Source organism: Petaurus breviceps, unplaced genomic scaffold (assembly GCF_028583685.1).
Source record: "Petaurus breviceps papuanus isolate PSGF00001 unplaced genomic scaffold, PetGlider_PUasm1.0 98, whole genome shotgun sequence".
Classification (NCBI taxonomy): Eukaryota; Metazoa; Chordata; class Mammalia; order Diprotodontia; family Petauridae; genus Petaurus; species Petaurus breviceps.
This window is the reverse complement of record NW_027187460.1, coordinates 28,509,932-28,536,479: the sequence shown is the minus strand read 5'-3', so window position 1 is coordinate 28,536,479 and position 26,548 is coordinate 28,509,932. Positions and strand designations below refer to the sequence as shown.

Genomic DNA, 26,548 nt, shown 5'->3' with positions numbered 1-26,548 from the left:
AATTCTGTTAATGGGGGGCAGAGTCAAGATGGTGGAGTAGAAGCAGGACCTCCCTGCAGCTCTGGCTTCCACCTTCCCCAGTCCATGTAAAAATGGGGTAAGCTATCTCATACAGAAGAGGCAAGGGAAAATGGTTACAATGGAAGGGAAGAATAGGAAGGCAAAAGGGAATGGGTCTACCTTATTCTCATTGAATTTGGCTTGGGGAGGGAATGACATACATACTAAATAGGGTATCTCACCCTCCAGGAGAGTAGAAGGGAAGGAGATGAGAGGGGGTATAATGGAAGGGAGGGCAGGCTGGGGGGGAGGGAAGTTGGAAGCGCCCACTCTTGAAAAGGGACAGGATCAAAGTAGAGAATAGAACAAGTGGGAGGTGGGATAGGAGGGAGGGAAATATCGTCAGTCTTTGACAATATATCTACTATGTTATTGTTTTGCATTAGCCACACATGTACAACCTATACTGAACTGCTTATCTTCCCAGTAAGGGTGGGAGACAAGGGAGGAAGGGAATGAATCTGGAATTCAAAGTTTTAAAATCAAATGTTTAAGTACATATATTATTATTATTAATGCTATTTTACATGTATTTGGGAAATAAGATATACAGGCACTGGGGCATAGAGATCCACTGGGAAAGTCAAAAGGGGTATGGGAGAAAATATGGGAGAGAGCAGATTAGAGGAGGGGATGTCCTGTGGGACTGCTATTTTGGGGCAGTGGGTAGGGGAAAAATAGAGAAAATTTGTAACTCAAAATCTGGTGGAAATGAATGATGTAAATCAGAAGTTAATAAAGCATTTGAAAAATGAAAAATAAAAAAATAAAAAAATTAATTCTGTTAATGGGCTATCTAATGATATGTTAGATATTGTTAAATAATTGTTTAGGCAATTCCTACTGTCTAAACAATAGATGTTTTTTCTTCCACTTAGTTTTCCTATATGGATTGTTAGATTGATTTCTTTTGAGTAATTATGGCCCTTATTAAGGAGGCTCCATAATATTCAGGTCTTGTTTCAGTTGTACAACATTATATGCAAATAGGGGGCAGCTAGGTGATGCAGTGAATAGAGAGAGCCCCCCGGTGCTCGAGTAAGGAGGATTTGAGTTCAAATCCGGCCTCAGACATTTGACATACTTACTAGCTGTGTGCCCTTGGGCAAGTCACTTAACCCCAATTGCCTTGCCTTCCCCCCTCCAAAGACAAAAAAACCCAAAAACTTTATATGCAAATAGGAGCCTCTTGAGGATCTTACTAACTACAAGAAACTCCTCTTCCATTAGAAAAGCATCTTTCACAACAGTGGAGAAGAGTCAATCATAAGCATTTATTAAGCAACTACTGTGTTCTAAGCTTTGTGCTAAGCACTGAGAATGCAAAGAAAGGTAAAAGACAGCCCCTGCCCTTGAGGTGCTAACAATCTAATGAGGGAAAGAACATGTAATAACTCTGTAAAAACAAGTTATAAAAAGAGTTTTAAGAGAGATCAGGGAAGGCTTCCTATAAAATGTGAGATTTCAGCTGAGACTTGAAGGAAGCCAGGAAGCAGAGATGGGAAGGGAGAGCATTTCAGGTTTGGAGGATGGTCAGTGAAAATGTTGGGTGTCAAGAGATGGAGTGTCTCATTTCAGGAATGGCAAGGAAGTTACTGGATCACAGAACATGCTTTTAGCAAGAGCATATCTTTTATACTTTGCTTAATAATAATTAGGTGGTCTTTGATGGGATTATTTCTTTGATTACAGATAAAATTATATTGATAAAATTCTGAGATTTTAATATATGATTGGGAAACTCCTTGTTGGAGAACAGGCTTTAAGGACATATTTTGTATTACTAAAGTAAATACTTTTAACTTAAGAGTCAGTGTACTATGATAGAGTCCCATTCTCTGGGTTAGGAAGATCCAGGTTCAAATCTTGTGTGTATGTGTTACTTGTTTTTAGTCATGTCCAACTCTTCATGACTCCATTTGAGGTTTTCTTGGCAAAGATACTAGAGCCATTTCCTCCTTTAGCTCATGAGGAAATTGAGGCAACAAGTGACTTGCCCAGGGCCACAGAGTTAGTAAAGTGTTTGAGGCCAGATTTGAACCCAGGAAGATGAATCTTTCCCTCTCTAGGGCCAGTGCTTTATCCACTGCGCCCCCCAAGCTGCCCTATGGGTTCAGATCTTACCTCAGACAAATATGTGACTCACACTCAAGACTCAGTCAATAAACATTTATTTAGTGCCTACTATGTGCCAGGCACTGTGCTAATCACTTCTTACAAATATATTTCAAGGAACTCCCAGTCTGATGGAGGAAGATAACACATAAAAAGAAGCTGCAAAGGGTATGAAGGAATACCTGGCAGCAGGAACATGATAAAGTCCTGTAGACAGGCTAGAAAATGTCTTACAGGGCTTAAGTTCCAGTGCTCATTTCATCTTGTATGATGATGAGTTTATGTAGATCATGAAGTCCAGAAGAGCAGGCAGGTAGGAAATGATGAAGTGCGTGTTCTGGCTGCCCTCCTTAAATGGCAGAGTATCTGGGAGGAGCTCTTTCTTGTCCACCCTCCACAGTCTGCATAAGAGAGAGGGAAGGAAGGGCCCCAGGGTCAGGAGTTGCTGAGAAGGTGTGCGTTTCTGAGTTGATTTCATCTTACAGAATGATGAGTTTCTGGAAATCATGAAATCCAGGAGAACACCTGGGTGGGAAATGTTATATCGCTAATCATTTAACCTCTTTCAGCTTTGGTTTCTTGACCTGAAAATGGGGGTGATAATACCACCTATCTTACAGAGTTATTATAAAGATAAAAAGAAAATTTATAAAAAGCATTTTGAAGGCATTAAAGTATCATGTAAATGTAAGTTATTATTATTATTAATAAAATGAACATAGGTTCTTCTAGTTTCTGAATCTTTGTGCAACTGTTAAGATGTGATCTGATACAGAATCATTTGCAAAAGCCTACTTGTTCCCTTTTCATATTTTCTTCAAGGATATTCTTTTGACTTATACACAGATTATTCTCATAAAGTACTTATAAAAAATGAGAAAATAGGTACATGAATTAATAATAATTTATGTTCTCTCAATTCCCATTTGAGATAGCTTGTAAAATGGCCCCTCATAGCGTTGAGGCACAGATTTCAGTGGTATGTATTTATTCTGTTCCTGATACTTTTTCTGACTTTCTCTCTGTCCATATAACTTTTTTCTCATGCAGCTTTTTTGGTACCAAAATGCCAGATGTTAAGATTCCTCTGTCATTAATGTTGAAAACAAATTATAGACACACTGACGAATTTGTGTCCCCTTTCCTCCTGTTTGTTGCCCAACTATTTTAATTGATGAATTAAGCTTTCAGGATAATGTGACTCATTTGAATTTCACAATACACATTCTCTAGGATGGTTTTTTCTACTTTCATTGCCCTAGTATTCACGAAATGTTCAAAGAATCAGAAGATGCCTGTCATGTATTCTGTAGACCTATCTATGGAAAATTTATGGAAGAGGATTGAGTGAAATTAACCCAAGATCAGCTGTAATCTGTACCAGTAGAGGGAGTTCCCACATCATTGAAATCATGAATCCAACTAACTGTTGAAGTAGTTACTACTTTATTTCTAGGATGTTATATAAACTGTGTCATATATAATATCCCAAAGTATTTTTATGAGTATAAGCGTATGAGTATTTTCCCCCTCAGTAAATAATCTCTCTAAACAGTTACAGAATCAGAAGCTTCTTTAGGTCTTTAACTCATTTGGAGTGCTATGTCCCATATCTGGGGCTCTGTCTTACCTGGGCACAAGACAGTCTGTGATCTAATCTTTTTGTTTTGTTTTAAATATCTATCATTCCTATGAACTATTCTAGACCTGTTCTTAGAAAGTGAACTGTCCAAATGAATCCTTTCTCATTTTTTCTTCTTAAGTGACCAGCAGGACAGTCAATTAAAGGTAAATTTTTTTTTTCTTTAGGATTTCATCAGTTGTCTTTTAAGATATAAACATAGAAAATAAAATCCTTGAAAAAGTAGAACGTGAAAAGAAATCCTATTTTGCAGCACTGAAATAAATAGATGCCTAGTTGAATAACTTTCAAGCAGTCATTTTGATAGTAAGGCTACATTATGTTCTCTCCAGAGTATTAGCTGTGCTAGCTGTGTCATCAGGCTTTCTTAGATTCCTTCTATGTAATTTGTATTCTTTACAGTTGGCCCTTTCTGATGCCAAGAGTAAAAAAGAACCATACAGAATTACTCATAGGTCTGGTTATTAGGATTACTAGCCACATTTCACGTAGACTGGTACTTCCTCAGAAATTGACTAGGGTTGGCATGTGGACCAAGAGATAAAGCTAACATTTTCTCATTCAATTCTAGGGGACTGAAGTGTATTTTAATATGTTGGTGTCATTCACTGACAGATTGCTACTGAATATTGATTTCAGCTGTTTCAATCATTTATTAATTGCTTACCATGCAGCAGGCAATGTGTTGAGCATTAGTGATATAAAGAAAGGCAAAAATCAGCCCTTGCCTTGAGGGAACTTACTGTCTAATGAGGGAGACCACATGTGGATAACAAAATATATACATAATAGATGAAAGCAATCTTTATTTGGATCTGGGAGTGGCTGGGGACCTAGAAAGGCCTTATGAATTAGAGCTGGATATATAGAACTCTGAATCATCTGCATAGAGATAATAATTGAAAAGAATTATGTATTGAATCAGAATTTTTATTTTACTTTTACCAACTGTACCTGACAACCTTAACTTTTGTTACTATCACCAGTGTGGGTGATAGAAACCAAACAAGGAAAAAGGGAATTTTAATTTTTTTGACATTTTTGTTTTTTGTTTCTCCAGATTAAATTGTTCCTTTTCTCCCAGAATTGTGCTTACAAAACTGTAGAAGACTTTGAAATATTACTTTAAAAGAACAAAAACCTTTTATATTCTTATAGAATCTCAAGTAAAACATCCAATAGATGAGAATCAGTCTTTTAAAGACCTGAAGTGATTCCAAAAGCTTTCTCTCTAACCTATTATTTAAATTTATTGATGTCTTTTATTTACTTTTAGTTTACAACATTCAGTTCCACAGTCTCTTAAGTTTCAAATTTTCTCCCCCCTCTTTCCTCCCCCTCCCATAGCATCATGTAATCAAATATAGGTTCTACAAATACCTTCACGTTGAACATTGGTCATGTTGTAAAGGATTATAACCAATGGGCTGAACAGTGAGAAAGACGGGATAAAACAAAATAACACAACGAGAGAGAGCCAACAGTTTGCTTCCGTCTGCAGACTCTGTGGTTCCTCCTCTGGTTGTGGATATCCTTTTGTATGATGAGTCTTTTGTAGTTGTCTTCTAACCTTGTATTTCTGAAAGGAGTCCAGTCTGTCAAAATTAGTCGTCACACATACAATGTGTCTGCAATTGTGTACAAAGTTCTCCTGGTCTAACCTGTTCAGATGCTTAATAACCCTTGCTTCCAAGAAATACTTTCTGTAGCTAACTTAAAGTGAATAAAGACATTTATTAAGCATTTACTACATGTCAGCTACTGTGTTGAATACCGGAGATACAAATTTAAATGTAAAACATCTCCTGCACTCATTAAGCCTACATTCTGATGGAGGAGTGGACAATACACATAGGGAAATGATGTTTATGGAAGGGTGATTTGAGTAGAGTTTCAGAGCCAGAAATGGAAAGCATTGGGGAAAGAAGAGGCCCCAAATTCAAGTAACTGAAGAAACGAGGTGCAAAGTGTCTAGGATGAAAATGAGAACTTTCTGTTCCTTGGCAGTTGAGAGCTCAGATGGCTTAACAGCTAAGCCTTTGCTTCTCCCAAGTTTGATCTCTGGAGGTTGGGTTTGGAGAGTGGGCTAATGTTATGAAGAGGTTGGAAAATTGTTAAAAGGAAGAAAGGCATCAGAAAACAAAAGAATAGGCCACAGATGCCAATTCATAGAATATTAGGAGTGCCTTAAAAATCATCTTATTAAACTTCCTCATTTTAGACATAAAGAAACTGAGGCCTAGAAAGGCTAACTGACTTGCCAGAAGTCACACAATGAATCATTGAGATGATGTAGATGACAGTATCCTTTTTGGTGACCTTGAGCAATTTATTTAGGATTTCTCAGTCTGATTTCCTACTTGGCTGGAATGAAAAAGATATTTATTATTCATCTGCTTTGATTATTTTTTATGAAAAGCACCATATTACATCTTAATTATATACAAAATAGAAATTATAGTAGAAAGACAGAAGTTAATCAATTATGTAATATAAAAACTGACAGTGTTCTTTATTGTATTAAGATCGATCAGCCTCTAGCCATACTTCCATCAAGTAGGGCTATGGAAAATATAAACTTAGAAAACAGCCTTTTTAGGGATAAAGGGTTTATAAACTAATCCCTAGAAGATGGCCCAGCATTTAGCACAGAAGTTGAACATAGTAGCTGCTTAATAAATGTTTATTGATTATTGATTCATGGAGCAATTGGTATTGCTCAGTATGAAAAAGGAAATGGACGTGGATTTAATAATGGCCCTCAAGTAGAAGAAAAATTTCTATATATGGTAACTAATTGTTCTCTATGGAGGAAACAGATTTAAAATTACAGTATTAAGAATTTAGGTTAGAGCTTTCTGGCAAGGATGGTAACATGAAAGATTCTAGCTAAGCTCAGCTTCCCTAAAAAATGCCCCAGCAAGAATTTTTTAAAAGAGCACCAGAAGGAATAAAGATTTAATATATACTAAGAGAAACAATAGTGAGACTTTTTCTAATAGCAAGTGATCAGAGAGATACCATTCTATTGTGTGCTGATCTCCTGGGCTGGAGTCTTCCCATTTGTAGGAGACCCTTCCTGCCTGCATGGGATCAGAGAGACATCATTCTACTGAGTGCTGGGCTGGCCTCTTCCCCCTTTCAGGGGCCCCTTCCTTCCTGCAGAAGCCAGGGAAACACCATTTCTTCTTCTTGTTTCCATCTGTTTCTTGGCCTGACCTGCCTTCAGGGACAGGAGAGAAATACTTTCATTACTTCTCATCACTGATCCCCTAATGATGTTAATAACTTTCCTGAACTCATTTAGAAATGATTAATAAATTCCCATCTAGTCATACCCTCTTCATCTCATTTATCCTGAATGCTTGACTATCATCTCACAAACTTGTTATTACTCTCACTACCCACTTGCCATTCCATACTCCCCTCAAGATGTTGCACTCTAAAGCTATCCACCCCATCCAATATGGAATATGCTCTCAGTAGGTAATAAAATTGCTTTCATCTTAAATCTTTTCCTTTTTTATTCCTTTAATCTTTTGACTCTCACTGAGACCTGGCTCCCCCGGCCTGTGACATAGCCTCCCTGGCCATCCTTTCCAATACTGGTTGCACTTTCATTCCTCCCTCCCAACTTGTTGCTCAAGGAGGGTGATTTGGAATATTTCTTGCTCCTTATTGCCTCTTCCAGGCTCTTTCTCCCTCCATCACTCTGTAACTTCTCCTTCTTTGAGATTCATTCAATCCATATCTACTATCTAATCAAAATTCTGGTAGCAGTCATCTACTACTTTCTAGGACATTCCCCTTCTTTCCTCAAGTTCAGTCCATGACTCACAGACCTTCATAACTCCTGTCCTCATATTAGGGGACTTCAGCCTATATATTGATACACCCTCAAATGCCCTTACCCTCTACTTTTTTACCTTTCTTATTTCCCTTGACATACCCTTCCCACCAACTTTAGCGACCCATGAAGAGGGTTATACTTTTGATCTTAGTATCCCCATAAATGCTCACTTTAGTGTTTATGAACTCTGAAATTCCCTTATCTGTTGTCATGCCTGCCACCTCACTATCTGCCTTGCAGCCCCAAACCCTATTCTTCACCCTCACATTGACTACCAGTCTCTTGACTCTTTTTTTTTTTTAAAGCAATTGGGGTTTGGTAACTTGCCCAAAGTTACATGACCAGTTATTTTGTGTGGGTGTTAAGTATCTGAGGCTGGAACCGATCCCAGGTCCTCCTGACTCCAGGGCCAGCGCTCTTACTAAGGGCCACCTAGCTACCCCTAGTCTCTTGACTCTTGAGTGTTTTCCCAGGCTATCTCCCCTGTACTGGCTATACCCTTCTTCTTTCCTAACCTTGACATCTTAGTGAACCAGCTCAGCTCTACACTGCTTTCTTCTCTTGACTCCCTTATTTCCTTATTCTGTTTCCAGTCTTATCCAGCCAAGCCTCAGCCTGGGACAATTTTTACCATCTTCTGCCTTTGTTCCTACTCATGTGCTGATGAATGAAGCTAGAGAAAGTCATAAAACCCTGCTGACTGGATCCACTGCCAATGTGTGTTATCTCACCTAGGCCCTTTTTACTCCTCCTTAAATTTTCCATAGCTGTCCTTGCTACCTTCTCAGCTGAGAAGCTTGCCTCATTTTACTGAAAAAATTGAGGCCATTCATCAAGAGCTTCCTCTTCTTCCCTCTTCCTCAATTCATATATCCCAGATGCCTTTTGCCGCTATCTATGCCTTCATCCACTGACTTACATAATGACTTTACAAAGATAAACCAACCCTTCTCTATTCACAAGAGATCCCATTCCATTTTGTCTTCTCCAGCAGATTGCCTGTTCTATAATACCTGCTCTTTTATTTATCTTTAATCTTTCCTAATCTGCTGGCTACTTTGCAGCTTCCTATAAACCTGCCCATGTCTTTTGCACCCTCAAAAAGTATTCATCCCTATCCATTCCCATTAGTTATCATCCTGTGTCTCCTTTTTGTGTCTAAATTCTTTTCAGAAGACCATCTGCAATAGGGATCTCAACTTCCTTACCTCTCATTTTGTTCTTAACTCTCTACACTTTGGTCTCCAACTCCATCATTCGACCAAAACTCCTCTCTCCGAAGTTGCCAATGATCTCTTAATTGTCAAATCTAATGGCCATTTCTCAGTCCTCATCCTTCTTGACCCCTGGAGACTTTGATATATTGATCACGCTTTTTCTTCATTATACTTTTTTTCTCAAAGTTTTAATGATACCACTCTTTCCTAGTTCTACTATCTGACCACTCTTCAGTCTCCTTTGTTGGGTCTTTATTCAGGCCATGCCCACAAATCATGAGTATCCCTCAGGGCTCTATCCTGAACCTTCTCTTCTCCTTCTACACTATTTTACTTGGTGATCTCATCAGCTCCCATGGATTCAATTATCATCTCTATGTTGATAATTCTCTTACCTACTAATTCAGCCCTAGCCTTTTCCCTGACTTTCAGTCTTGCATCTCTAGTTGCCTTTTAAATCTCTGCAATAGAATGTTCTGTAGATATCTTTAAACTCACTACGTCCAACACAACTCATTATATTCCCCCCCGCCCAAGGCTTCACCCACTTCCAAACGTCCATATTGCTATTAAGCGTATCTCTATCCTTCTAGTTCCCCACTCTTGCAACATAGGCATCATCCTCTACGCCTCTACATCTTTCATTCCCTCTTCACCCCCCACCATAGCCAATGTGTTGCTGAGCCCTATTAATTTTGCTTTTGCAATATCTCTTGAGTATATTCTTTTCTCTTCTCTTAACACTCTAATGCAGGTCCCTAACACCTCAAGCCTAGATTATTGCAGTAGCCTGCTATAACAACCCCCCCCATTCTAGAATATCCCCCACTCAGCTATCAAAGTCATTGTCCTAAAGCATAGTCAGACCATCTCAACCCCTTCCCCCCTAAATTCCAGTGACTTCCTGTCACCTCCAAGAACAGATATAAAATCTTCCATTGGTATTCAAGTCCCTTTATAACCTGCCCTCCCCCTTCTTTCCAGTCTTCTTACACTTTCCCTTCCCAAATTTCCACATATGCTGCAATCCAGTGACACTGGCCTCCTTGTAGTTCCTACAAGATACTATCTCCCAACTCAAGGCATTTTCACTGTCTGTCCTCCCTGCCTAGAATTCTGTCTTCATCACTGCTGTCTGGCTTCCTTCAACTCCTAGGTAGAAGTCCTATCTTCTACTGTAAGCCTTTCTTGATCCTTCTTATTTCTAATGCCTTTCCTCTGGTGATTGTTTCCAATATCCTGTGTGTATAGATTGTTTGTACTTAGCAATTTTCATGTTATCTCTCCTATTAGACTGTGAACTCCTCAAGAATGGGAATAGTCTTTTAGAACTGTCATTTACCTTTCTTCATATCCCAAGTGAGCTTGGCACAGTATCTGGCTCATAGTAGTCTCTCAAATATTTATTGACTGACTGACCAGGTAAATATGGAAACTAAGAAGACAGTGAAAAAGACAAAAATAGCTTCAATCTTGGTTAAATCTGTGAAACATACTGGAGCATTTAAAAAAAAAATTTTGGGCAGATGGACTCAATTTCCATAAATGTATTTTCTGATGATAGGGTATTTTAGTGCTAGTTAGCTATCAAAATGTGTCTTACTCTTTTTTTTTTTTCAGGTAAAAGATAAAGATTACCTAAATCTAACACCAGATCTAAAAGCATTAGTTGAAGAGAAGTTAGTGGCTTTGAAAAGTAGCAACACAGAAGAAGATTTGAAAAAAGATGACAGACTTGTGCAGTTTCGCAAACAGCTGAGAGACGTGAAGAAGCAATGTAAGTGTTTTGAAAAGTTGTTTTATAAACTTTCCAATAAAAAACTGGACACTGAGAAATATTTACTATTCAAATTTGTAATCAGTTTTATCAGAATTCTCAGTTGACAGAATTTGCAGATCTCTGACTTTATGAAACCAGCTTACTCAATTTACTGCTGCCTTTTAAACTGGTTCTTCTACTGTATTTTTGTGTCTCTTTTTCCTTTCATTGGAGATCAGTTGGTTGATAACTAAAAAGTTAATGACTTCTTAAGAATGTTAAGAAAATTTCTCAGCTTGCTTTTTTTTTAGTCATAATAACTGTCTCTTTTGTATTTGCATTTTAAAAATATTTTTTCTTTTAAATTTATTTACTTTTAGTTTACAACATTCAGTTCCACAAGTTTTTGAGTTCCAAATTTTCTCCCCTTCTCTTTCCTCCGCTATACCCCCCCATGGCGCCATGCAATCCGATATAGGTTCTACATATATTTTCACGTTAAACATTAGTCAAGTTGTTATGAAGAATTATAATCAATAGAATGAGCAACGAGAAAGAAGAAGCAAAACAAAACCAAACGAAAAAGAGAGAGCAAGTAGTTTGCTTCCATCTGCATTAACTCCACAATTCTTTCTCTGGATATGGATAGGCTTTTCCATCATAAGTCTTTTGGAGTTGTCTTTATAGCCTTACATTACAGAGAAGAGCCCAGTCTATCAAAGTCAGTCATCACAGATATGATGTGTCTGTAATTGTGTACAATGGTCTCCTGGTTCTGCTCCCCTCAGTCAGCGTCAGTTTATATAAGTCTCTCCATGTTATTATGAAGTCCCATCTGCTCCTCATTTCTTATAGCACAATAGTATTCCATTACATTTATATGCCACAACTTGTTTAGCCATTCCCCAATTGATGGGTATCCCCTTGATTTCTAGTTCTTTGCCACCACAAAAAGAGCTGCATATGTACATATGGGTCCTCCTTCCAGTTGTATGATTTCTTTGGGATACAGCCCTAGGAGTGGTATGGCTGGGTCAAAGGGTGTGCACATTTTTATAGCACTTTGGGCATAGTTCCAAATTGCTCTCCAGAATGGTTGGATCAGTTTACAACTCCATGAACAATCCATTTGTGTTCCAGTTTTCCCACATCTTCTCCAGCATTTATCATTTTCTTGTTTTGTCATGTTAGTTAATCTGGTCAGTGAGATATGGTACCTAAAAGTTGTTTTGATTTGCATTTTTCTAATCAATTGTGATTTAGAGCATTTTTTCATGTGATTGTAGATATCTTTAATTTCTTCCTCTGAAAACTGCCTGTTCATGTCCTTTGACCATTTATCAATTGGGGAATGACTTGTATTTTTATAAATTGGACTCAGTTCTCTGCATATTTTAGAAATGAGGCTTTTATCAGAGACATTGGTTGTAAAAATTCTTTCCCAATTTTCTGCTTCCCTCCTAATCTTGGTACATTGGCTTTGTTTGTACAAAAACTTTTTAATGTAATCAAAATTATTCATTTTGCATTTCGTAATGCTCTCTATTGTATTTACATTTTTACAGTTTCTGAGTAGTCAGTGAACATTTATTAATAGCTAGCAGTACTTATTATCTTCTAGGACCAGGTGTGGAACCTGTGGCCTTGAGGCAACATGTGACCTTCTAGGTTTTCAAGTTCGGCCCTCTGACTGAATCCAAACTTCACTAAACAATTCCTTTTATTAAGGGGATTGCATTTGAGGAACTAGAGGATCACATGTGACCTCTAGGCTGCAGGTCCCCACCCCTGTGGCACTGTGCTAATTGGAAATACAAAGGAAGGTGAAAAACAGTCTCTACCCTCAAAGAACTCATGTTTGAATGGATGAGAAAACATACAAATAGCTATATTGAGAGAGCTATATTCAGAGTAAATGGAAGGTAATCTTAATAAGGAACTTGTGTGTCTATGTAGTGAATGGGCAGATGGAACCTAGAATGGTATCCTGTACAAGGTGGGGTTTGAGCTGAGTCTTGAAAAATGTCAGAGAAGCTAAGAGATGAGATGAGGAGTATTCTAAGTAGGGATAACAACTAGGGAAAAGTCCTAGACATGAGAGAGGAAGTGTCATGTGCAAGGAATTGCAGGTAGACCAATGTAACTGGATCCTAGGGTTCATGAAGGAATGAAAGGTGTAAGAAGGCTGCGAAAGTAGGAGTTATCAAATGCCAAAAAGAGCAGTTTATATTTCTTCCAGAAGGTTATAGGAAGCTACTGCAGGAAAAAATCATCTTGGCATCTGGGTGGAGAATGAATGGGAGCCAGGCAGTTCGTCAACAAGCATTTATTGAACATTTCTTTTGTGCCAGGTGCTGTATTAAACCCAGATTACTATGTGTTGGGCACTGTGCTTAGTGATGATACAAGTACAAGCAAAAAGAAAAGCAGTCCTTGCCATCAACGAGCTTACATTATAAAGGGGGAGACAGCATATAAGTAAGGAACTGAAGTGGGAGGAGGAGTTTTTAAGCAGGGGTTACTAAGTTCAGAGAGTGAAACATGACTGATATGGAATCCTCCTCTCCACCCCCCATGGAGGCTTTACGAAGGGGGAGGAGCCCACAGGTGCAGAGTTAGGCAGCTGAGGCATGATGGTGTGGTCAGGAGAATCAAGGAAGTGGGAAGAAATCAGGAGTGTGAAGACATTTGAGAAAGGGAAATTAGTTAGAAGACTTGCAGTAAGCTAGGCAAGAGGTGAGACTCTAAGACTAATTTGCAGAGAGGGTGCTGATTTGCTTTTGTAGTGGGAATTTCTTTCTGTGGAGTTCCATGAACCAATAAAATCACAAACTCTGTTCGTGTCCTTCTTATTGAAGCTTCACTTCCTCCTCAGTAATGGGGTGCACATTTATCTCTTTAGGAGTTATAGGTGAAGCAAGGCCTTTTCATAGTCTTACATTGCCACCATCTATTTAATTTTCATGCTATGAAAAAGAGTGCTGTTGCATAATTTTAGGCAAAGATTGACTTCATGTATTTATTTGTACTTTGTGATATCTATTTTGAAATAGCCTTTTACATATAAGCATTTTCATTAAACTGATGCTGAGATCTTAGAAAAGGATTAGGGAAGCTCTTGTCTATTTAACAAAGAGCTTAAGTTTCACAATTTCAAATGTTTTGCAATTTTAAAGAAACCTTTAATTTTAGATTTATATGATAAGCATTTTTCAACTGTATATTCTTAAATTTAGTTTCTGTTCATTGTTGTAGTACTCTATAATTTGTTTCATCCAGATGGTCAGTGTTATTGTAATTCAGTTGTGGTTCTTAAATGTGCTAGGGAATTTGCCTTTTTCCTGTTTATAAAGATAATGTGTTTTACTTCAAGGGCCAAGGCATTTAGTTGTACTTAGTGATTTTCAGATGTTATATAATATAAACCAAAGGTCAGATTATCTGGAAATTGGAATTTCTTCCCATTCCCTTCACTGCTTGCTTCTCTTTTTTATGGAGGTTTGCTCATAATTAAGTATGCGGGACATGTAGGCAAGTTTTACCTGAAGGGCTACATCTTCTGTTTCTCTTCTTCCTTCCCTTTGATTTTATGTTCTCTCATCATCTTTCCCTCCCTCCTCCTTTTTTTCTTCCTCACCCTCTCTGCTTCTTTTTCTCTCCTTTTCCTTCTTCCTTTTAAAAAGGGAAAACTAGTCATTTTAAAAATTATGTATACAAAGAGAAGCATTTTCCACTTCTGTGGATAATAGGAATCCTAAATGACAAACAAGTAAGACAGTAATGTTCTTTTAAAGTCCTATCTAGAATATATTTTAAAATTTAAATTGTTTTATAAAGCTTTCAATTTTAGTGCAGTTTTCTTTATTATAGGCTAGACCGACATCAATCATCTTTTAGGAAGTCTAGTCCTTTATTTTTAATTATAAATTGATTGTTTATATCCATTAGCACGAAAAATACTTCCATTTCTATATTCCATTGAAGATGCACCTTCCTCTCAATCAGCACTTTCTTTCTGAAGTGATCAGTATTCCACCTTTTGATGTTTTCCATTAAGGTTTTTTTTTTTTTTTGAGGAGGGAAAGCAAGGCAATTGGGGTTAAATGACTTGCCCAAGGTCACACAGCTAGTAAATATCAAGTGTCTGAGGTCAGATATGAACTCAGGTTGTCCTGACTTCAGTGCTCCAGTGCCCTATTCACTGTGCCATCTAGCTGCCCCCATTAAATTTTTTTTAAAAGGTTGACACCTATCAGTCAAAAAGTATTCATTAGGTAAAGCATCTATTGTGTGTGTAAGACACTGCGGTAGGCATTAGAAATAAAAAGTTATAAATTAAACACTTGCCCTTAAAGATATTACATTCTGTCGAGGGAGACAACACATATATTACAAAATGATATATGCAGTTATGTACATATTATATTATTAAACTACCCAGTAATTTATTTTGGTAAATTATATTCGACAAATTATTTAGATAAACAAAGCTGAATAATTGATTTAATAAATATATGATCTGGCAGAAAGCAAGCTAAATGTATAAAAGTTTGGAAAATAAGATCCATGAAGAAAAGACTAAAGCTTTAAAATTAGCATAGTATAATGAAAAGAACACTGTCTCAGAACTCTTAGGATTATAGTTATAGAGCCACTGGAGATCTGAGATATCATCCATCATAACCTCATTTTACAGAAATGAGAAAACTGGATTAGACAGGATTTGCCCAAGATCATTCAGCTAGTGAGTAGAAGAAGTAAGATTGTAATTGAAGTCCTTAGATTCCAAATTCAATGCATTTTCTGCTGTATCACATTAGTACTGTCGGTATGCTTCAGTGTTAGGTTCAAGTGAGAAGGACCTGGACTTTTTAATCTTGGCTCTGCCGCAAATTAGCTGTGTTACTCTGAGTAAATCACATCTTGTTTCTGAGTCTTATTCTTGTTTATAAAATGAAGGAATTGGACTAGATTTTAAACAAAGTCCCTTCCAGCTCTAATCCTCTGTGATTCTCTGACCTAGTATAGCCTAGAGAATAAAAGAATGAGGACCTAATTCGAATATAGAAGGGATTGTAAAGATGATTACAAAATAGAATGAAAATGAATTACTTTAAATTTGCTAAATAGATATCCAGTCCAGGCATTGTAAATTAGTAGTAGTATTAAATGGCCTCCAGTAATACTGATGTGATCTTGCCTGCATTAAAAGAAGGATTTTTACCATATTATTGGAAGTGATATTTGTATTGCATTCTGCCCTGGTCAGACCAAATATGTAATATTTATATGCCTGGTTTTGCATATCTTTTAAAAAAGATCTTGCTAAATGTCGTCCAGAGGAAGATGACCATAAGATATTCAGAATACAGGTATTCAAAACTCTGTAACACAAGCTTCAGTTGAAGGAATTCAGAATGAGAAGAAAAACCATAGGAGAACGTGATAATTTTCCTCAAATATTTGAAGGAGCAATGTGTGGAAATCACAGTATCTCACAGCTGGAAGGTAGCTCAAGTAAAAGGAACAAACCATATCCCAAAGCAGCCCATTATGTGTTTGGACAGCTCTTATTTTGGGGAAGTTTTTTCTTACATGAAGCTGAATTTGCACCCCTCTACATCCTACCTGTTAGTTCAAGTTCTGTTCTCTAGAGTTGGGCAGAATGTGTTTACTCTTCTCCATGACCATCCTTCAAGAACAGAAAGTAGAGGATTCAATCATGTTTAATTCTAATTTACTTATAAAAATTTGCTCAAAGACTACAAAAAAGGGCTTGATGTTTGCATATGCCATTTCCTCAAATTTTCAGGTATCTTGATATATATATATATATATATATTTTTTGAAGTAGATATATATATATATATATTTGCTTTTTGGAGGGGGGGAGGGCATGGCAATTGGGGCTAAGTGACTTGCCCAAGCTCACACGGCTAGGACGTATTAAGTGTCTGAGGCCGGATTTGAACTTAGGACCTCCCGACTCCAGGGCCAGTGCTCTATTCACTGTGCCACCTAGCCACCTCCTGAATATATTTCTAATCTCATTTCAATTAAGTGTGAAAAAAATACATTTTGAGCTCTTACTCTTATTCCAGGTATATACTGATCATCATCATTTGGATAGGGATAGGAGCTGTACTAGTAATCTCATTGGTGGAGGGCACTACCAAGCAAGGAAATTCTTTCCAGCAATGTTGTCTTCTACTTTCTCTGTGAACAATAGTTTTATGCAGTTACCTAGAGCACTGAGAGATTAACCAGTGACTCTCCCCGGGTCATCATGTGTTAAGAACTGATCTGGAACCCAGATCTTCCTGGTTTCAAGGCCTACTTCTGCAAGTACTTTACCATGCTGCCTTTGAGCTCTTCCTCAGTAATAAAAGGGGTCAGCTAGGTTACCATCCAGCTATGGTTAGAGTATTGGGCCTGGAGTCAGGAAGATCTAAGTTCAAATCCAGTCTAAGACACTTACTAGTTATATGATTCTGGGTAAATCACTTAACCTCTGTCTGCCTTCATTTGCTCTTCTGTAAAATGGGGATAACAATAGCACCTATATCCCAGAATTTTTGTGAGTGAGGATCAAATAATAGAATATTTCTAAAGCTCTTAGTACAGGGCCTGGCACATAGTAGGCTCTTTTAACTGTTATTATTTTCTTATTATGTATATAGCAGTATAAGAAGCATTATAAGAGATAAATTTAGCATATTTAGCAAATTTAGCTAAATTTAGCAAATTTAGAATGGTTAAATTTAATATAGTAGGCACTTATTTAGTGCTGATTTATTGGAGTATTCCATGTCTTCAGGGAATCCTCAAGAAGGTATGAAAAGATAATCATGCTAAATGCCCAAAACAGGTTCAGAGAATTGAACAGTAATTGTGGGCTGTAATTGCTAGGAAAGGATTAATGGATGAAGTGAAATTCGATTCTTAATTCTTGAAGAGATAATCTAGAATTGGGTGCTTAAAGGTTGGGGGAGGGGCACAGACTTTTATGTGATAATAACAGTATGAGGAAAAATGTGGAAAGGAGAATGAGCCTATTTGGGGGACAATTAAGTCAAGTCAAAAAGCTGGAGGAGTTTGCATATAATCTTAAAGACAAGGAGGAGTTTGTATTTGATGGTAAAGACACAAGGGAGCCACTCAGGCTTTCTGAGTGAGGAAGTGACATGGTCAGACTTGAACTTTAGGAATTTCACTTTGGCAGCTTTGTAGCTACTGGATTTTAGATGGAAGATGCTGTAGGGAGATCAGTTAGGAGGGTATTCTGGTATGAAAGGGGAGAAGGGCATGAATGTTGTAGAAGTAGAAAACTTTTCTTAATTTATTTGTTGCATTAATTTTTTAAAATTTTGTATTCTAAATTCTTTTCCTCCTGCAACCCTTTCTCCACCTCTCGAGAAGGCAAGTAATGTAATACCCATTATACATGTGAAGTCATACAAAATATATTTTTATATTAACCATGTTGCCAAAAGAAAAATAAAGTGAAAAAAATGCTTCAATATATATTCAGAATTCATCACTTTCCTCTCTGTTCTGAAGGTGGCTAGGACTTTTCATCATGAGTTCTTTGAAGCTGCCCTGGACCTTTGTCATGATCAACTATTTAACAGTTGATCATTGTTACAATATTGTTGTTGCCGTATCCACTGTTCTAGTTCTACTTACTTGACTTTGTATCAGTTCATATATCTTCCCATGTTTTTCTAAAACCATTCCCCTTGTCATTTCTTACAGCAGAGGAGTTCTCTATCACAATCTCGTATGACAACTTGTTCAGCCATTCCCCAGTTAATGGGCATCCCCTCAATTTCCAATCCTTTGCCACCACAAAAAGAGGTGTTATAAATATTTTTATACATATGGGTCCTTTTCCCTTTTCTTTGATCTCTTTGGGATCCAGACTTAGTTGTGATATCACTGGATGAAAGGGTATGCACAGTTTTATAGCCTTTTGGGCATATTTCCATATTGTTCTCCAGAATGGTTAGACAAGTTCAGAGCTTCACTAGCAGTGCATTAGTGTACCTACTTTTTCACATCCTCTCTAGCTTTTGTCATTTTCCTTTTCTGTCCTGTTAGCCAATCTGATAGGTGTGAGGTAGTACTTTAGAGTTATTTTTAAGTTACCTGTCTCTTAATTACTAGTGACTTACAGCCTTTTTTCACATTATTATTGATGCTTTGATTTCTTCCTCTGTAAATTGCCTGTTATCCTTTCATCATTTATAAATTGGTGAATGGCTCTTATTTTTATAAATTTGGCTTGGTTCCCTATACATTTGAGAAATGAGTCATTTTTCAGAGAAACTTGCTGTAAAAATCTCCTTTCCCTCTACCCACTCCCCATTTCCTGCTTTCCTTTTTTTTTTCTTTTTGGAGGGGGGAAGGTAGGGCAATTGGGGTTAAGTGACTTGCCCAAGGTCACACGGATAGTTTTTTGTTAAGTGTCTGAGGCCACATTTGAACTCAGATCCTCCTAACTCCACAACTGGTGCTCTATTCACTGTGCCACCTAGCTGCTCCCTCCTGATTTCCTTCTAATCTTGGATAAACTGATTATGTTTGTGCAAAACCTTTTCAATTTCATGTAATCCAAGTTATCATTTTTGCCTTCTGTGATCCTCTCTATCACTGGTTTAGTCATAAACTCTTCCCTTATCCATAGACCTGACAGGTAAAATCATTCATGCTCCCTTAATTTTGCTTAGTAAAATTTTGCTGTTACCTTTATGTCTAAATCATGTACCTATTTTGAGCTTATGTTGGTATATGGTGTGAGCTGTTGGTCTATGCCTAGTTTCTCCCAAACTGTCTTCTAGGTTTCCTAGCAATTTTTATCAAATAGTGAGCTCTTAAACCGAAAGCTTGGGTCTTTGAGTTTATTGAACATTATATTACCATGGTTATTTCCTACTGTATATTATGTTCTTGATCTATTCCACTAAACTACCACTTATTTTTTTATCCAGTACTAGATTGTTTTCATGATTACCACTTTTTAATACAGTTTGATACCACCTTCCTTCACATATTTTCCCATCAATTTCCTCAATACTCTTGACCTTTGCTCTTCCAAATGTAGTTTGCTATTATTTTTTCTATTTCTATAAGATAATATTTCTTTTAGTTTCATTGGTGTGGCACTGAATAAGTAAATTAATTTAGGTAGGGTTGTCATTTTTGTAATGTTGGCTTGGCCTACTCATGAGCAATTAATATTTCTCCAATTGTTTAAATCTGTCTTTGTGTTAAAAGTGTTTTGTGATTATGTTTATATAGTTCCTGAGTTTGTCTTGGCAGGTAGACTATTAAGTATTTTATACTGTCTGCAGTTATTTTAAATGGAATTTCTCTACCTCTTCCTGCTGATTTTTTTTGCTAATATATAGAAATGCTAATGATCTGTATGGATTTATTTTGTATCCTGCAACTTTGCTGAAGTGATTAATTTTTTATTTGCTTTTTTAGTTGATTCTCTAGGGTCCTCCCATTATATTTTTGGCAAAGAGTGACAGTTTTGTTTCCTTATTGCCTATTCTTATTCCATCAATTTCTTTTTCTTGTTTTCTTGCTATAGCTAGCATTTCCAGTAAAATATTGAATAATAATGGTGATAATGAATGGAAGTAGAATTAACGAGAATTGGCAACTGTTTAAGATATTGTATTGAGATGGTAAAGATTCAAGAATGGGTCTGAGTTCTGTAAAACCCCTCCCCTTTTGAAAATAAATTTTGTTGATATCTTTTATTTTTTAGCCACTTATATTTCTCACTCCATCCTTTTTCCATCCTCTCCCATAGAGTTGTTACTTGAAATAATGCTTTTTTTTGGAGGGCAGTTGGGTTTAAGTGACTTGCCCAAGGTCACACGGCTAGTTTTTGTGTTGTGTCTGAGGCTGGATTTGACCTGACTCCAGGGCCAATGCTGTATTCATTGTGCCACTTAGTTGCCCCTAAATACTTTTTGCTTTTTTTTTTGGAGGGCAATTGGGGTTAAGTGACTTGCCCAAAGTCACACTAGCTAGTAAACGTGTTAAGTGTCTGAGGCTGGATTTGAACTCAGGTCCACCTGACTCCAGGGCTGGTGCTCTATTCACTGTACCACCTAGCTGCCCCACTTTTTTTTAATATGAAGAAAAAAATAGTTCTTTAAAACTAACCAATATGTCAAAAGATGTTATATTTTGTATTTCTCACTCATGGTCTACTACTTCAAAGAAGTGAGGTGAGATCTCTTTTAAAAACATTTATATTTATTTATATATGTATATATAATTTATATTCATTATAATCTTAGAGCATTTATTTTCAATTATTTTGAATTGGGGATAGGGAGGAAGTTGAGTGAAGATAATAGCAAGGTAGGAATAGTGAAAAGCAAAATTACATTCTCTATCCTGAAGGGGGGAAATAAAAAGAGAGAAAATAAAGAAAAGAATTATAAAGAAATGCCTTAAATTACATCTTAGATAAGGAAAATCATTGAAAAAATTGTGGTATAGAAATGTTATGGAATTTTACTGCAGTATAAGAAATGATAAAAGATGGTTTCAGAGAATCCTGGCCAATGTGAATTGATGCAGAATGAAATAAACTGAATTGAGAGAAGATTTTATAAAACAACAATAATGTTGTAAAGAAAAGCAATTTTGGAAGACTTAAAGAGTTCTGATCAAAGCACTGACCAGCCAATGTCTCCAAATGATCAATAATGAAGTACATTACACACCTCTTGACCTAGAGGTGACGGACACAAGGTAAAGATAAATATTTCTGGACATAGTCAATGTTTGGATTTGTTTTCTTGACTATGTTTTTTGTTACAATATCAAATTATGCTAGAATTAACATCCAGGTAATTTTATGATTGTCATGGTTATCTTGAACTAATCGCATACATTAAAGGCAAAAACCATTCCGTACTCTGATGGGGCTAGTCCATAGATTTTAAGTGACTTAGCCAAGTTTCCACGTCTAATTAATGGCAGTGCTAGGAGGAAAATCATAGGATTATAGATTTAGAATTACAAGGGACCTTAGAAATTATCTAGTCCAACTTTATAATTTTACAAATGAGGAAACTAAGGCCCAGTTTTAATCAACTTGTCCACTGTCACATAGGTAGGACTTTGAAGATAAAGGCTATTTTATTTTTGTTTGTTTTGCATTCCTGTTGCTTAGCACCTGGTGTGCCAGGTTCTGTGCTAAATTGTGGTGATAAAAAAAAAGTCAAAAAACAATCTTTGTTCTCAAGGGGCTTACAATCTAATCAGGGAGACAACATAAAAACAACTATGTACAAAGAAGCTACATATAGGATAAATTGGGGCAATCTCAGAGGGAAAGCATTAAGATTAAGAGGGACTGGGAAAGACTTTTTGCAGGAGGTAGAATTTAGCTGCGACTTGAAGGAAGCCAGAGAAGCCAAGAGGTGGAGATGATAAAAGAAAGAATCCCAGCCATAGGAGATAGCCAGTGAAAATGCCCAGAGTTGGTAAATGGATTGTTGGCTTTCTGGAATAGCAAGAAGGCCAATTTCATTAGATCTAGGTGTATGTGGAGGAGAACACAATGTTAAGATTGGATTGGGGGAAAGGGAGGTTTTGAAGGGCCTTCATTATGAACTTTCAATCCTTTTACATTTTTCTAATGAATTCATTATCCCATTCACCACAGTGTCTTTTTCAAAAATATCATCCTTCATTAAATCTCCCATGAGAAACTTACCTCATGGGAGGGAGTGGAAGTCATAAAGATCTTTAAATGCCAAGGAGAGGATTGTATATTTTATCCTGGAGGTAACTATTGCATTTTATTGAATTGAGGTTCAGGGTGTCATGTTCAGACTTAATTCTTTTGGAAGATCAAGATTCATCTAAGTGGAAGATAGGGCTCCAGTGGGGAGAGACTTGAGGCAGTATGACCAACCATAAAGCTACTGTAATAATCATGGTTTGAGGTAGTAAGGGTCAGCAAGAGAGCGGTGACAGTATCAGAGAGAAATAGGCGTATTAGAGGTGTTATGAAGGCCATAGCAACAGATTGCATATAGGAGGTGAGAGTGAAGGGTTGATGATGACTCGTGATGCTTAGTTTGTAAGCCTGGGGAACTGGGAGGATGGCAGAGCCCTTGACGGTAATTGGGAAGTTAGGATGGGGCAGAGATTTTGGGGGAAATACAGTGAGTTCAGTTTTCAACACGTTGAGTTTAAGATGTTTATGTATGTAACAGCAAGCACCCTAGCATACCCAGGGTGGCTGCTAGCATAGGTCCTTAACAATCTTACTTTAATCAAACATATAAGTGTGTGTGTGTGTGTGTGTGTATGTATGTGTGTATCATTCACTTAGTTCAGGGGAAAAAATCAGCACTTAATTGAACTTAAGAAAATGCAAACAGAAATTACAAGGAGAAAAAAAACACAGAGAAAATAACGTAATTCAACAGACCAACAGACAGGGCTTCTAACTTTATGACTATTACATACATACAGTGTTAGATACCAGAGAGAGAAGCACCAACATCTGCGTTTTCAAAGCTGGGGGGCTCAGTGGCTGCCCAGAATCTCATCTGGCCAAATCACAAAATTCTTTCCATGAGTGGGTCCCAAAGCAAAACTTCATGTCAGGGTATATATAGCCTTCTCTAGGGTCAGAAGACATCACAACTTTTGTGACCCTCTGCTTACTTACAAAGTAACAAAATGTGTGCCTTCCTGAAAGACAAGCCTCCACTAAGCAAACTTCTCTTGTTGGACTCCAAGTGAGGCCGGTTAGGGGCAGGAAGATCTTCAAATTCCTTAGGCCTGTTAAGGGGCAGGGAAGATCTTCAAATTCCCTTACCATTACAATGGGCCATCTAGTTTGAGATAGCCAATAGAGAATTGGAGACTTGAGATCAGGAGAGAGGCTAAAGTTCAGCTAGATCTAAGAATCATTGGTATAGAGATGATTTTTGTCCTAGGAGCTTATGAGATCACCAAGTGAATGAAATAGTATGAATGGAGAAGAGAAGAGGGACTCCTGTTAATGGGTGTGACATGGATGATGATCACTTAAAGGAGACAGAGAAGAAACAGTGAGTCAAGTGTGACGGGAAGAAGGGGAAATAGTGTCAAGAAATTTGAAAGAAGAGAGCTGTTGGTATCAGAGACTGCTGAGAAGTCAAGAAGGATGAGGTATGAAATATGGCCGTTAGATTTGATAATTAAGAGACTTTGCAGAGAATAGTTTCAGTTGAATGATGAGGAAGGAAGCCAGACTGTAGGGAGTTAAGACTCAAATGAACAGAAAGTAAGTGAAAGCAGCAATTGAAGGTGGCCTTCAAGTTTAGCCACAAAAGAATGGAGAGATATAGGAGGATAACTAGTGGAATGGACAGATTAAGTGAGGGTATTTTGATCCTGGAGGAGACATGGACCTATTTGTAGGCAGTACAGAAGCAGCCAGGAGACAGAGATAGATTAAAGATAAGTCAGAGAGCAGGAGTAATAGAGAGGAGCAGTCAACTGGAAAAGATACTGATGGAATGGGATCACGTGTGCATTTAGAGGGGTTTACCTTGGGAAGGCAGAGGGCTGCTTCATTATGTGAGATGGGTAAAGGAGGAGATGGTGTTGGAAGGCATCTTAGTAATGTGAAATTTTATGTGATATGAGGAGGGGAGAGATTTTGTTGTGAGCCTCAATTTTTTCAGTGAAATATGAGGCAGAGTTCTCATGAGAGGTTTGAAAATGAATGTGTTTTTTTTAAAGGCACTATATTGAGTGGAAAAGTGAATCACTTAGGGTAGTATAAAAGGGAGTGCCCTGCTGAGATTATGCAACATAAATTTATAGTGGGTCCAGGTAACATGGTTTCATGATTTTCTCCCACTTCATTCAGTAGCATGTAAGTAGAAGTAAGAGCAGTGGTCTTTCCAGACTCTTCTTGGAGACCTACTTTACAATTTTTGGTCTCTCAAATAAATTACTCTTTCTAGTAGCAGTGATGATTCATTGATGACCAAGATAGTAGGTTTATTTCAGTTTAATTCAACAAACATTTATTAAACCTCTGCTAAAGATTCCTTGACTTCAAATAGTGTATATACATTTTAGAGGGGGTGGATTAATATTACTATAGATTATAAGGTGTTTTATGAAGGCTATTTAATTACATTTAATATGAACCCAAGCAAGTAAATACAAAATAAGTAATTTTAGGAGGAAGATAGTAATAACAACTGGAAGAATCAGAAAATACTTTCTGGGAGGATCATCTATATTGTGTTTTGAAGACAGTTTGGGATTGCATCGCAAATATGAGGGGCCACTTGTGCAAAGGCAGAAATGGAATTTGGAATGTCATGGATTAGGGACCTCTCATACGCCAGCTGGGGGACAAGAAAGAATGATTGCATGAAGCGGGGGTGGCCTTGGTCATATCATTTAACTTCCCTGGGCCTTGTTTTCTTTTTTATTTCAAAGTAGAAGGATGTACTGAAGAGTCTCTGAGCTCTATTCTAAATCTAGAGCTGTTATCTTAATATGAAATGTTTGAAAAGGTGGGTAGCAGCCATAGTGTGGAATTCTTTAAATGACATACTGAGGATTTTTATTTTTATCTTAGATACTATAGGGAGTCCCAGATTTCTGAAGAGGGAGTAAGGCATGTGTGACATGATCATGTGATCAGATCTATATTATAAGAATATTAGTCTGGCAGCTGTTTGAAGCTATAATAGTCCAAGTAAGAGTAAGTGAACTAGGTTAGAAACTGTGAGTAGAGAAATTAAGATAAATAGGAGAGAAGTTGTGGGAGTAGAATTTATAAAAAAAAATTTGGCAGCTGATTGGATATGGAATAATGAGGGAGAAAGATGACCTAAGGATAATTTTGACATTGCAAATCTGGCTGACTGGAAGACTGATGGTGCCATCAAGAGAGCTAAGGGTATTTGGAGGAGAGATAGGGTTTTGGGGAAATATAATGAGCTCTGTTTTGGCAGTGTTGAGGTGCAGATGCCTATAGGACATCCAAGGGTTAATATGCAGCAGTCATTTAGTTGCTACTATGTGATTGGCATTCCACAGAAAAATTAAGATGAAATATACAGATTTGAGAGTTATCTACATAAAGATGATAATTGAGTCCAAGGAAGATCATACAATCACCAAGGGAAAGAATATATATGGAGAAGAGAACATTTCACAGGGCAGAGCCTTACTTGTAGAAACATAGATCTCCCTTAGAAATCATAGTAACAGCTTCAAAAATCTGTTGAATGGTGTTTATAGTTATGGCTCAAACTTCTTGTATTGATTCTTTTTTTTTCTGCATCCATTTTTTGCTAGAAGAAAAAAATAAAACCAGTCAATCAATAAACATTTATTAAGTGTCTAGTACCTGCCAGGCACTGTGCTAAAGCACTGAAAAAAAAGAGAAGTAATAGAGAAATGAATGCTGTTATATGCATATAATGATAATGCTACATATAAAATGATATTATATACATGTAATATACTGTAGAAGGCTCTCTCAAAACTATAAATTTATATATTTATTGCATTCAAGAAACTTATTGTGTAGATGGGGACAATACTAGTGATGGATTTCTATCAGTATTTGAAGTACCACAAGGAAGAGGTTACTAAGTAATTTTAACTTTCTATGCCTCATTTGGGGGGGGGGGGGCGCTTTTTGGAGGGTGTAATGGGAATGTAAATTTTTAAGATCTTCCCTGCCCCTAGGCTAAAGTGCACCTGGAGCCTGGGGTGGGAGGCTTGTTTTTCAGTAGATACTTCTTGATTGGCCAGTGGATCAATAAGGTTGTTACATTCTCTGAGCCAGGAGAAGGCTATATAAGCCCTGATGTGTAGCTTTGTTTTGGGGCTCACTTTGA

General features: G+C 37.2%; 1 protein-coding gene across 1 annotated transcript in view; it reads left to right on the top strand.

Moving 5' to 3' along the window:
- The window catches only part of NSMCE2 (NSE2 (MMS21) homolog, SMC5-SMC6 complex SUMO ligase), a 284,003-nt gene that overhangs the window by 113,485 nt on the left and 143,970 nt on the right, over nucleotides 1-26,548 (top strand). Inside the window, exon 4 of the mRNA XM_069081200.1 lies at nucleotides 10,505-10,661. Coding sequence (XP_068937301.1) covers nucleotides 10,505-10,661 — 157 coding nt within the window. The remainder of the gene's footprint in view (nucleotides 1-10,504; nucleotides 10,662-26,548) is intronic.